Raw genomic sequence first — 12,246 nt, 5'->3', positions numbered from 1 at the left:
TCCTTGGGGCACAGGTCTCCTAGATTTTATTTCTTTATTTAAACAACAGCAAAAAAAAAATGAAAAAAAACACATCAGAAAAAAAAACAAAAACCAAACGCCCATTTCATATAAAACAATCTTCTAACACTGAAGAGATCCTATGCCAATCATTTATAATCACATGGATTAATCCACTTGATCAATATCCCACACAGATATCTAAAAATACTATGACATCTCCTCTCAAAACATAACACCCTACGATGCACGTGAAATACAGCGCCATAGAGCTGCAGTCCATGAATCGGCAAGAAAACTGTGATGACTTACTTGAAGTTTTTAACTATTCAAATGAGCGTATTTAAAATCGCAAACTCCTATTATACTCTTGCACCTCTGACCAACAGAACGCTTAACAGCACAATTCTGATACTCCACATATTCTACCACTGATCTTAGCCCAGACAAAGGGTTATTTGTAAACTTCTGTCTGCCTGTCCTGAGGACACGAATCTCAGGAGGTTATAATGGTAAAGACAGCTTGGAATATATAAAGCACAGACAACACTCAATATGTGCCCACGAAAAGTCATGTACAGAATGAAGACACAGAGTCAGTATGAAATAGTATATTTAAAGAAAATAAAAAAGTCATTCAGCATACAGTCAACACCTCCCCCTCCCGCTTATTTAGTTTATATTTTAACTACATGTTGTTAAGAAACACAGTAAAGCTTTACAATCTTTCTGGAATTTTTGGTTCAAGTTTCTCAGTTTCCATTAACCATATCCAGCAGCCACTTCTTCCAAATGGAAGCTTCGGCCACAGCTCTCCTTCCCCCCAGGGAAACGGAACAAGCAGTAAATTTAAATTCATATTTATTTCTGGATAGCCATACTAACCAGCAATATTCTCAAGAGAGATGTTTAAACTGTTCAAAAGGTGGGTTAGAACGTGACATTGCATTTTAAGTACAGAAGCATCAAAAGAAGAGAGGCTTTGCAATAGAAAAGCAGACAAGGAAGTCACTGCCTGCAAGCTTCTGTAACTTCAAGTTACAGGTTAGAACAGACTTGTGACAATGCAGCATGATGACAGGATGGAGAGGATATGGCACCAAAAAAAGGAGAGAAACAAAAATGAATTAAAAGAGGAAAGCAAAATGATATAAAGCAAAAAAAAAAGCATAAGAAAAAAGCAGAACAACACATTTGTTTGTATATTTATTTTTTAAATTCAAGCTTCTACCATTAAATTATACTTGTCCTACCAACCTGAAATCCCATCTGCATTAAGTGGTAGTATGTTTAAAAAAACATTTCCTTTCTTAAAAAGACAAAACAGATATTGAAAACTTTAGATTTACCTAATCAGAAACTACATAGACAAATTTGGCTTACCTTTTGAGAGTGCTAGCGAGTGATAATAACCGCAAGCAACTTGAACAATCTGGATCTCTGATAAGCTTTTAATATTCCTATTTGGGTAAGAAAACAGAGAAAGAAATAAGCTAAGAAGTCATGGTATGAAATATAAATACATGGCAAAAAGTAACATACAAAAAGAGAAATCATTTTCACCAAACGATATATGAAACTTATTTAAACATCCTATCTTTAAATAGAAGCTATTTAGTAAAGTCTTAAGTCAGAACTGCTTCTTTTCTAATACCTTCAAGGTCAGGTTCTGTTATTTTCTAATTAATAATGTAAGTAAAAGATTATAACGAAGAATTAGGGAAGTTCATGTGCTAGAGAGGAAATGTCACTAAGCTGAGTAGAGGAAATTAATAACAGATGCAAAAGAAAATTATGCTTACTTTCCAGTTTCCAAAAGAGAAAAAGTTTTACAATTTTCTTCATATCAATATCATATATAAAGACCTAATTACTATCTACTAAAATCTGAACACTCAGTTCTTCATCTCTACCAACATTAACTTCAATCAAAACTTCAGATTACAGAGCTATTAAGTATTGCACAATATAATAAAGAACTTGCAAATACACAGAAATGTGCATTAAATCTAGTACGCTTTCAACTTCTGATGAGTTTCTAAAAGGCCTCTGGGCTTTTAAATCTGATACAGAAACAAGTAAACTTTATATCAATTATTTATATCTTTCATATTTATAAATGTGTCACAGGTATAAATGTGACAGATATAAATTACTGATGCTCCAAGAAAACGTTACTTTCATGTGTCTTTTTCCCATGTAAAAAACTAGGAAAGAAAATCTCCAGCTTGCAAATATCCAAACTTACTGCTACAGACAGTTCCACTGATTTCAGTGAACCTATTCATCACAGTAAAAGCATGGACTACAGCTAGCTAGAATGCTCATAGCATTGTGAAAACAAGCAAGTGAGTCTGGCTAGCATTCATTTCTGTAATTAGGCGGCTTATTATCTGATCCCAGCCAAAAAACCTCCGGGTGAAAACTGAGGTATGAAGATCAGATAGCAAACGCATCTTCTTCAAGCATACTCCCACAACTGGTCCTGAAAGTTTAACATTCTACTTCTCTTTAACTTCTCTTAAGTGGCAATTATCAATCCATATTCACATTCTTAAAATACCCATCCTACTTTTCCAACATAACTCTCATTCTTAGCAGATGAGTATTAAAACAAAGAAAAAAAGGCATCAACAAACCAAATCAAGCAGCCCATAACACATTTCTCACATAAGCTGACTTTCTGAGACAGAAAACTGCCTACAGCATGCAAGTGCCACAGCTAAAATACACTTTTTAACGTGTGCTTTTAATCCTACAAGCAGAATAACCAATGTGATTTAAGCATTTTTTGACCAAAAAAATAACTTATTATATACGGATTATTTTTAACCTGGGCACTCTGATGCATTCCTCTGTTCCCGGCAAGCCAAGCTGTCCATCAGTAGCCAGACCCCAAGCATATACCTGACCCTTGTCATTTAATGCAAGAGTGTGAGCTTCTCCACAGGATACAGCTACGATATTTTGGGCATCCAGCGCACCAACATGCTCTAAAAAACAAAAAAAAATTAAATGTTTAAAAAAAAAAGCCATTAACAAGCTACTGTTGTTCAAGACAGTTTTACTCACACTAAGATATGAAGTGAAATGACACAGAAGCCCAGAAGTCTGCCAATACATCCTTTATTTAAAATTATGCGTGCTATTCTAGAAGCACCAAGTTAAATTTGACACCCCAAAGTAAACAGCCAACAGCTCTATCTGGAGCAATATACACAAGCACACAAAAACCTGACTTGATCATAATGGTTACTTCTAATCTTACCATCTGAAAATGAGTGCAGAAACTCAATTAACACTAAGGTCAGATAGATTACTGTCAAATGACTACACGTGTAGACATTATGTAAGAGGAAAACGTTCGACCACAGCAAATTAAATTCACCTATTCATTATTAACAAAAAAGGCCTGCAAAACAAGGCAGGGCAAATTCAAGACTAAAGCTACTGATTTTGCAACGAGCTACACAATGTCCTCTTTATAATGCAAAATACTGTAGAAACAGATACTAAAGAGTAATTTTTCTAGATATACAGCAAACACCTCTGAAAAGCAAACACTAAAATATCTGATTTCTTTCCAGTAGCCTGTACCTGTAGCCTGTACCTACAATGTACGTACCTTCACATACATTTGGAAAGACTCAAAGTTTGGGTTTGCACTTATTTGTGACCAGAAGTCCAGCATTTTCATTTCAGTGACAGTAAAGTGGAGATTTATGATCAGGGCCTGCCATTAAAGCTGGAATTTTCAATAGTACCCTCAAACAAGCACCTGCTTGGACATTTTATGCCTGGTTTTCAAATACATATGTTCTAATCCTGCCTAAGCAGGGCACACCACTGAAAAAGCCTGTGAATCATCAATGTAACATGCACTGTAAATACAGCCTAGCACAGCCTAAATTAGCGTTGGCTATTGTTTAGAAATTATTTGCAATACGACAAGCACTCAGTTTTCACAATAAAGTAACACAGGGAGCAGACTAAGATCATTTTTTTAAACATCTGGTGTGATTAAAGAGGTTACCACCCCAGTTCAGCCCATTAAGGCCTCCACAGTTCTGCCAGTGGAAGAGGTCACTTAAACATGCTCCAGTTCACGCATGAAGGATGCGGATTAGCTCAGGCTCTCTTCACCAGCTGCTAAACTAGCCAGGCTGACTTTGCCTAACATGGATTAAGGAACATTCACACAATCCCTATGGCAAGCAGAGCTCCATGGGGACGAAAGAGGGAAGGCACAGCTAAATAGTACCACTGATGACACAGAGGTGGCAAAGACCTGCAGTCAGCAACTGTCTCCAGTTAGCAGAAATACATTTGAAAGAAAGCATTCTCCCACTGTCAAGATATTGAGCCTCTTCAGACCGCGCAAGTATTAAGTCAGCAAGTAACGTTATCCCAATGCACTGACTTCACATTAGAACACTCAACAATATAGTCAGTGACCTCTAGATGGAAGAAAAACTAGGACATTACAATCCTCACAACTGCTGCATCTAGGCATGTTAAAAAACAAAGATTTATTGTAGATGTTTGTCCACCAAACAAGAAAGCTGATACAAAGCTGTTTAAAAAAAACCCAAACATTAAAAGTCATATTTTTTTTTTGGTAACTTTTAGATTTAGAAGACAATTCAGCATAATTTTTAACATGGGCAACAAGTATTCACAGCGAGTGTGACAAGCTTAGTTTCTATTCATGTTCATGAAGCAGATGTTTGCACAGGATTAAAGTTTATCAGTTTTAATATCCATTTACTGTTTTCCAACAGAAGTCCAAATTAGTTTTAAAGAGTTACACGTCAACTATAAAAGAAAATCTTTACTTAGCACCAAATCTAAAACTCTGAATAAGGGAGAACTACTAAAATACTGCATAGTGCCGTATTTCTATTTGAAATACTTGTATCAAATATTGTGCTGAGTAACTCGTAAAACTGCTATAGCAGTGATTAGAATGAACTCTTACTAAGCCTCCCCAGTGCTTACGTTATGCCATAAGTACTGTCGGAAGCACTGTTCCCTATCTCCCAGCAGCACGCAGATATGACTCACATGCACGGCTCTGAAGGGAGCCCATGTGCACACTCCTCTGCAGTCTCTGCAAGATGTTTACCCACTTGTGCTACAGAACTCCACCAGCAGAAACACGTATAACGTAGATAGGAAGAAAAAAAACAAAGAAGATTCACATTGCATCCTTTAGGCTTTTCCAAATCCTCTTCCTGCAGCACTGCAAATGCTGAAACGTTTTTTATCGTAAGTTTTATTTTTAGTTAAACAAAAAATGTAGAACGTGCCTTTAACCAGACTGGTTCTACATCCCATATTAGACGATTAAAAACATACAGTGTGTTTCTCAACCATGCTATGCCCAATATTTATTTCTACCATATCCCAGAAGCCAAACGCATAGATAGAGCACAAGGCTATTCTAAGTATGGAAGGAGGTCACCCCTCCTTGAGATTAAAAACAGCCACCAAGTCTCCCACAGCCTCAGGTAAAGTAATTCCAAGCTGGAAATAAAAGAAATGGCGACACTGTCCACCTGCATGGCAGGGAAAAACATGGGGCACAGTCACGTTTCACAGTTGCTTGTTCCAAACAGTCACAAGATGGGATTCAAGCAAAGGAATGCTTGCGACGCACAGACAACGGCACTTTTGGCTTTGACATAGCACAATGAAACAAAAAATACATGCACAACCACATGCACTCTCCACAACTCATTACTTGTAAACTTACCAGGTCTTTTCCTGGCTTTTTCATGTCCTAGTTGTCCGAGATCATTGCATCCACATGTATAAACTGTCCCATCATCCAGGACAAAAACAGTATGTCTGAGTCCACAGCCTACATCTCTGACGATTTTATTTAAGAAAAAGTCACTTTTTCTGGGTTCTAAAACAATCTCTTCATCAATTCCACCCAATCCAAGCTGTCCAAAAGACGCATTTCCCCAGCACAACATGTTTACACTTCACTTGATAACACAGATCTTCCAACTTCACCTTCCCAGAATATCCCTTCTGCGTAGCTGTCCAAAAAAAAAAGGAAAATGTATAGTTTTTCAGCACTGTCCCTAATATTTGTTATCTTCTATATAGCATGTAATCCATATATATATATATATACACACATAGCATGTATTCTATATACCAACATATTGAAACATTGAACAATTTTTAAGAGTGTGATTTACTTTCTTGGACAGTGTGTGCATTAACTCTGAATTAAAAAAAGAATTCTTTCCCATTTCAAAAAGAACTTTTAAGAAGTGCAGGTCCCTGGTTTTATAAAACTTTCTTTCAAAAACTTAAAATATAGCTCTTTGTAAAACTTCTGTAATCCCTAACCCAGATCTACACAAATGGCAGTCACAACCAATTGTACTCAGTAGAAATGACCTCCAACACCCTTTTAGGAGACAGCACAGGTTAGTTTCTGTATCCAAGTTGCTGCATGACTCCAGAAAGCACTGTGAGCAGCCTCAAGATCATCTCCAAAAACAACACTCAACTCACAGCTTGGAGAAGATTGGTCAGCTCCGATCACTCCAGTTATGCAACACGAAGAATAATGTGATGTGTCAATCGTTACATTTAAATAACTATGAGTCAACTGAACTTACAATTTAAAGTAAAATAAGGAGCTGAAACTTAAGTCCTCACCCTTGCACCACTGGCTACAGCTTCACAGTTACTTTGCAGTAGCAAGAGGCCACGCATACAGACTCCCCAACGCAAACCCCCATCCTTAATGCCCAAACTGCAATCCTCAGTGTATGTGCTGACAGACTCTGAACTTATTTGGAAAGCACACACAGCTACACTTCTCTTTCATTTTCAGTATTGCAGGTGATGAAGGATTATGACAATGTTTTCACTATTACACTTTTGTAACAGTAAGTTTCCCCATATTTCAGAGCAATTTAAAAATCAATGCAATATAGGTCAAAATTGCTATAAATTCTCATGTGACCACTACTTGGAAAGCAGTATGAATGACGGAATGCGGAATACAATGCACTAAAAATACATTCAGTCTTGCATTCTGCAGGGTCATAACACATATAAACTGCCTAGATATAGAGAAGCAACCATCGGTTAGCACCTAAGCGTTACGTAAACCAAAGAAGGGCAGAATTCTTGCCAGCACAACAGGATGAACTATTTTTCTCTGCCAGAGTCAAAATGCAGTAAACAAGATGCTTATTTTTGTGATCTCATTAAAAAAAAAAAAACACCAAAAAAACCCCAAACAGCTTAAAATATATTGCATTCTGTTTACCTATCTTAGGCAATGACGCATGGTCAAATATTTCCCTAGCTATATCCTACCACAGTCAGAAGGGGACACGGAAATGAAGACGTCTTGGGTTAAGACATAGCTTCACAACAGTGTATTTCACACACATTTGCAGCCACTGCAACACAAGCGTCAACCTGCAATACAAGAAGTTAGAAAAGATGCTTGGTTATAGGACTTCGTAGTCAAGATTCATCTCCGTAAGGGCAAAAAGTTCTCCTTTCTATTTGAACCATTCTGGATTCTATTGGAACCTATATGCATTTCCATAGAGGGTGGGGTCACAGAATCATAGAATCGTTTAGTTGGAAAGGACCTTCAAGATTGTAGAGTCCAAACGTACACATCCACTACTAAACCAGATCCCTGAGCACCTTGTCTACCTGTTTTTGAAACCCCTCCAGGAATGGTGACTCCACCACCTCCCTAGGCACCCGTTCCAGTGCCTGAGAAGTGTTTGATGAATAATTTCTTCCTAATGTGGGTGGTGAGGCACTGGCCCAGGTTGCCCATAATTTTGGGCAACTGCCCCATCCCTGTGAGGTGTTCGAGGCCAGGTTGGATGGGTCTTGGAGCAACCTGATCCAGTGGGAGGTGTCCCTGCCCATGGCAGGGGGAGTTGGAATTGGATGGGCTTTGAGGTCCCTTCCAAGCCAAACCATTCCATGATTATGCCCAAACTGAACCTCCTCGGCGCAACCTGAGGCCATTCTCTCCCATCCCATCGCTTGCCCCCGGGGAGTTTTGGTAGATTTCGTTGAAGAGCCAGCCTCCAGCGCCGTTCTGCCCTTTGCACTCGAATCGGGGCTGTGTTTCACCCCTGGGTGCAGCCCCGGGAGCCAAGTCACGCTGTTGTCTGACAGACACCACCCCGTCACGGTACAACCCAACACCGAACCCGCCCAACCCAGCCTCAACGGGCACAGAGAAGGGGTCCCCTGCGATGAGGGGGATCCCAGAAAGGAGGGAGTCCCCTGAGAGGGGAGTGGGTCCCCAAAGGGCGGGGGGGTTGTCCCTGAGAGGGGGGCAGCGCGGGGTTCCCGGGGGAGGCGGAGTGACCTGCGCGTGCCCAGAGGGGAGGAGGGGGGCGCGGAGGGACCTGCGCGCGCCCACAGGGGAGGGGAGAGGGGCGCAGAGGGACCTGCGCGCGCCCCTAACAGCCCCAACGGCCGCGCGCGGCCCCCGCCCTGTCCCGCCCGCCCCGGGCTCGGCGGGGCTCACCGTCTCCTCTCCCCTCGGCTCCGCCGCCCGCGAGGCCGCGCCCCAACCCCGGCGCAGTACCCGCCGGCGTGCGCGGCCGCCCCGCGGAGCGCTGGCAGGGCCCACCCGCCGCCTCCCGCGCATGCGCCGGACCCGCCCGCCCGTCGCGCGGCCGCGGCCAGTGACGTCAGCGGCGGCGCGGCGTGACGTCAGCCCGGTGCGAGAGGGAGGCGCGTGTTCGAGTCCCCGGGCAGCCGGAGCGACGGGCGGGAGTCGGAGCCTGAAGGAGCACGGGGGCTCGGGCTGGGGTTTGGGCAAGCGAGCGCCCTTCATCAGCCCTGGGCGGGGAGAGGGAGCGCTCGGCAGCGATCTGTGCAGCCATGGGGCGGGATGCATCTCCTGCTCACACGCGTGTGTGTGAATCTCCCAGGAATCTTACGCATCTTCTGTTCCTTCCCAAGGACTCACTTTAATGTTACCACGAACTTCACAACAGCCGCATCTCTGGGTAATTTGGAGCCGGCTCCAGCTCTGCCTGACCTTGCATTGGAGACCGGGAAAGGCTGCAAACAGAGGGGACTGCAGGAGACGCCTGTGCTCAGCACCGATCACACTGAACACAAGGCGTGATCATCTCCAAGGAGCAAACAGTGTCTGGAAAAACACTGCTTGAAAGCAAACATGCTGTCAGAGGGACATTCTAACTCTAATAGTACAGTTACTTAGATGAAACTTCACTCTTCTTTAGCATAAATCAAAAATACCCCGCTTCCATGGTATCAGAGGGACATTCTAACTCTCAAAAAACCACAGTTGCTTAGATGAAACTTAACTCTACTTTAGCTTAAATCAAGAATAGTCCACTTTTTATAATAGTAACTAGTTCTTGTATCATTATCTCTTTGCTTGGGCAGCGCTGTTGCAGGCGATGCTGGCAGCATCCACCTCCACCCCGGTTCTGCTCAGCCCGGCAGAACAGGGGTGGTCGTTCCTCACACTTGGGATAAACCTTTATTGACATTTGTCCAGCACAGATCACACTGAACACATAGAATCACAGTATGGTTTGGGTTGGAAGAGACCTTAAAGATCACGCAGTTCCAACCTCTCTGCCATGGGCAGGGATACCTCCCACCCAACCAGGCTGCTCCAAGCCCCATCCAACCTGGCCTTGAACACCTCAAGGGATGGGGCAGCCACAGCTTCCCTGGGCAACCTGGGCCACATAAGGCATTATCATCTCCAAAGAATGAAAAACACTGTGTGAAATAAAAACACACTGCCAGACAGAAAGTTCTGTCTAACTTTCAAAAAAACACAAATACTTCGATGAAACTTCACTCTACTTCAGCTTAAATAAAAAATATTCCACTTTTTGTAATAGTAACTACTTGTACCAAGCCTGCCCGTGCAGCGAGGAGTGCTGGAGCTGTGCCTGTGTGTCCAGGGCACTGGAGAGCAGCAAGCGGAGCAGAAGGCGTTGATAGCACAGGGCTCGATCCAGGGTAGTGTCTGGGACTGACCATGCTCTGGTTTGAGAACAAACAAGCACAGAAAATACAGCAGCTGTAAAACATCCCATCATTGTATTGCATCACAGTCCTTAAATCAGGAATTAAAAGTAATGCCTGTGTTCCAGAGTAAATCGCTCCCTGTGTTTGTCTTGGTGATGGCATGGTTCTCCTTCCTTGCCCAGAGGTGAAGAAACTTGGCTGTGTTGCCATTCCTTATCCACAATCTACAGGGAGCTGCAGAAGCCACTGCTTTATCTCTGAGGGCATGAAAAGAATGAGATCAGTGAGCGGGAAGGAACTGGATCTCCTCGGGAGGAACAGAGGCAAACAGTTCCTCATAGCCCAATTACCCGTCATCAACTTCTGATTCCTTCCCGAGGGTGTCCCAGCTGGTGTGGCTGTGATGCGAGGCAGCTGTGGGAGCACCAGCCCTGCCACCGGTCAGGGAGAGGGGGCTGGGGGTGTTGGCTGTGCCCCTCCGGCACAGGTGGATCCAGTTTTCCAAGTTCTGCATCCTGGGGACACGCTTTTCTCAGTGTCAGAACATAGAGAAGGTGGCTGCATTAAAATGTTCAGTGTTGCTCAGCTAGAGATAAATCTTGACTGCGGAAATCCTGAAGCACTCTAACCATACATCTTTTCTAACTTCTTGTGTTGTGGGCTGAAGCTTCCCGTGCAGCCACTGCTACAGGGGCCACGTTTACACACTAGAGACGTTTTGAAGCTTTTTTTCCTAGGACTTTGCTTAGTACTGGAAGGAAAATCCATTGCAATTTATTTAAGCGGACTGAGTTGGGAATCCAGATGTGGTTTCCTTATTTAGCAGTCTCTCTTTACTAATTCTGCCTCTCTTTACTAATTCTGCCTCTCTTTACTAGTTCTGCCTCTTTACTAGCTTTGCAATCCACCTTTATGTAGGTCAGGAAGGAAAAAAAAGGCCAGGGCCAGGCAGGCACACTTCAAAGCAAGGGATTCTGCAAACCATGGGTAAGAAAGGTGCTGAGTTTGGTGTCAGTTTACCCTGCAATGAAAGGCATTTAAAAAAAAAAAACCAGCATACAGGATTTGTTAGTCCAGTTTAACCCTCCTTTGTGTGAACACAGGTGAGATTCTACAGGACTTCTCAGGATCTGTGGTTGTAAATTCATCAGTAAAGATCCAAACCAGAAATATTAAGTTAATACGTAGGAAAAATGAGATGGCTCATAGCTGGCAAAGGCTAAATGATGCAGCACTTTTCAGGGCACCAAACACAGTTTTGCTATTTAAAGGAGCAAGGTGATTTGCCTTTTTCTGTTCTGTATGTAAGAATGGAAGGTTAGCAGTAGCTGTTGGAGGAAAGCCTTTCATGCATTATCTTCTGAAATTCCTTTTCCCTTTATTTGTGAGATCACCAGAGCAGTAACTGCGAATAATTACGCTGTGAAGTAGATGTTAAATATTGTCATTGGTTGTGCAATGTGTCCTCTGACCAGCGTGTGGGGATATGGCCATGTACTTGAAGGGAACATTATAAGCCCAGTACAATTTTTACATAGAACACTATTTTGGTATAACTGGCCTGATGCCTTAACTAAGAAATACATACAGTATAAAACAACATACAATGTTCCGCAAATCACAGCTTCCTTCTGTAACAGACATAGCTATTTTATTTAAAATAATTATTTTAGTCCTAAAACCAGATTACTGTAAATTAAATAATTCAAATGTGTCTTCAAATAAAGTATTTTTATTCTACTTACTACCTCTCTTAGCCCTTTTTCTTCTCTGTGCCAGAGAATCCATATCCTGCCTGTCTTAATGCCTTGAGAAAGACCCTTCTTTCCTGGGACTAAAGACACCCCAGGCAGTGGGGGGGGAAGGGATACCTGCTCTGATGCCACATCACTGCTTGGACTCCCTGCCGCTCAGTACGACCAACTCTGCATCTGCTGGCGCGAAATCAGCCAAAATGTGGTTCTGCAATTGCAGCAGTCAAGGGAACCATGCGTGAGCGTGCTTGCACCTCAAAATTCCCAATGTCCATTCCAGTACTTGTAAAAAAATGCAGTATTTCACAGTGATGCAAAATACAGTGAAAACAAGAAATATTAATCTGGTTAACTTCTGGGAAGGGATTTATTTCTTCTAAGTGCCTTAGCACAGAGGGTTTCCTGGTACAATTGTACGATCTTCCTACTGATGGTCGCAACAAGTAAGAAACTATTTTCA

General features: G+C 42.3%; 1 protein-coding gene across 3 annotated transcripts in view; it reads right to left on the bottom strand.

Annotated features, from left to right (window-relative positions):
• The window catches only part of HERC4 (HECT and RLD domain containing E3 ubiquitin protein ligase 4), a 33,449-nt gene extending 24,778 nt beyond the window's left edge, over positions 1-8,671 (bottom strand). For 2 of the 3 annotated variants that reach the window (XM_054070823.1, XM_054070825.1), the window contains exons 1-5: positions 8,540-8,671; positions 7,301-7,455; positions 5,756-6,047; positions 2,834-2,993; positions 1,384-1,460 (exon numbers count right to left, since the gene is read on the bottom strand). In XM_054070823.1, the coding sequence (XP_053926798.1) occupies positions 1,384-1,460; positions 2,834-2,993; positions 5,756-5,981 (463 nt within the window). In that variant the 5' untranslated portion in view covers positions 5,982-6,047; positions 7,301-7,455; positions 8,540-8,671. The remainder of the gene's footprint in view (positions 1-1,383; positions 1,461-2,833; positions 2,994-5,755; positions 6,048-7,300; positions 7,456-8,539) is intronic. The other variant, XM_054070824.1, reaches the window with a different exon arrangement.
• Positions 8,672-12,246: the final 3,575 nt, after the last annotated feature.

Source organism: Cuculus canorus, chromosome 7 (genome assembly GCF_017976375.1).
Source record: "Cuculus canorus isolate bCucCan1 chromosome 7, bCucCan1.pri, whole genome shotgun sequence".
Taxonomy (NCBI): Eukaryota; Metazoa; Chordata; class Aves; order Cuculiformes; family Cuculidae; genus Cuculus; species Cuculus canorus.
The sequence above is the reverse complement of the archived record's forward strand: the minus strand, read 5'-3'. Positions and strand labels throughout refer to the sequence as shown.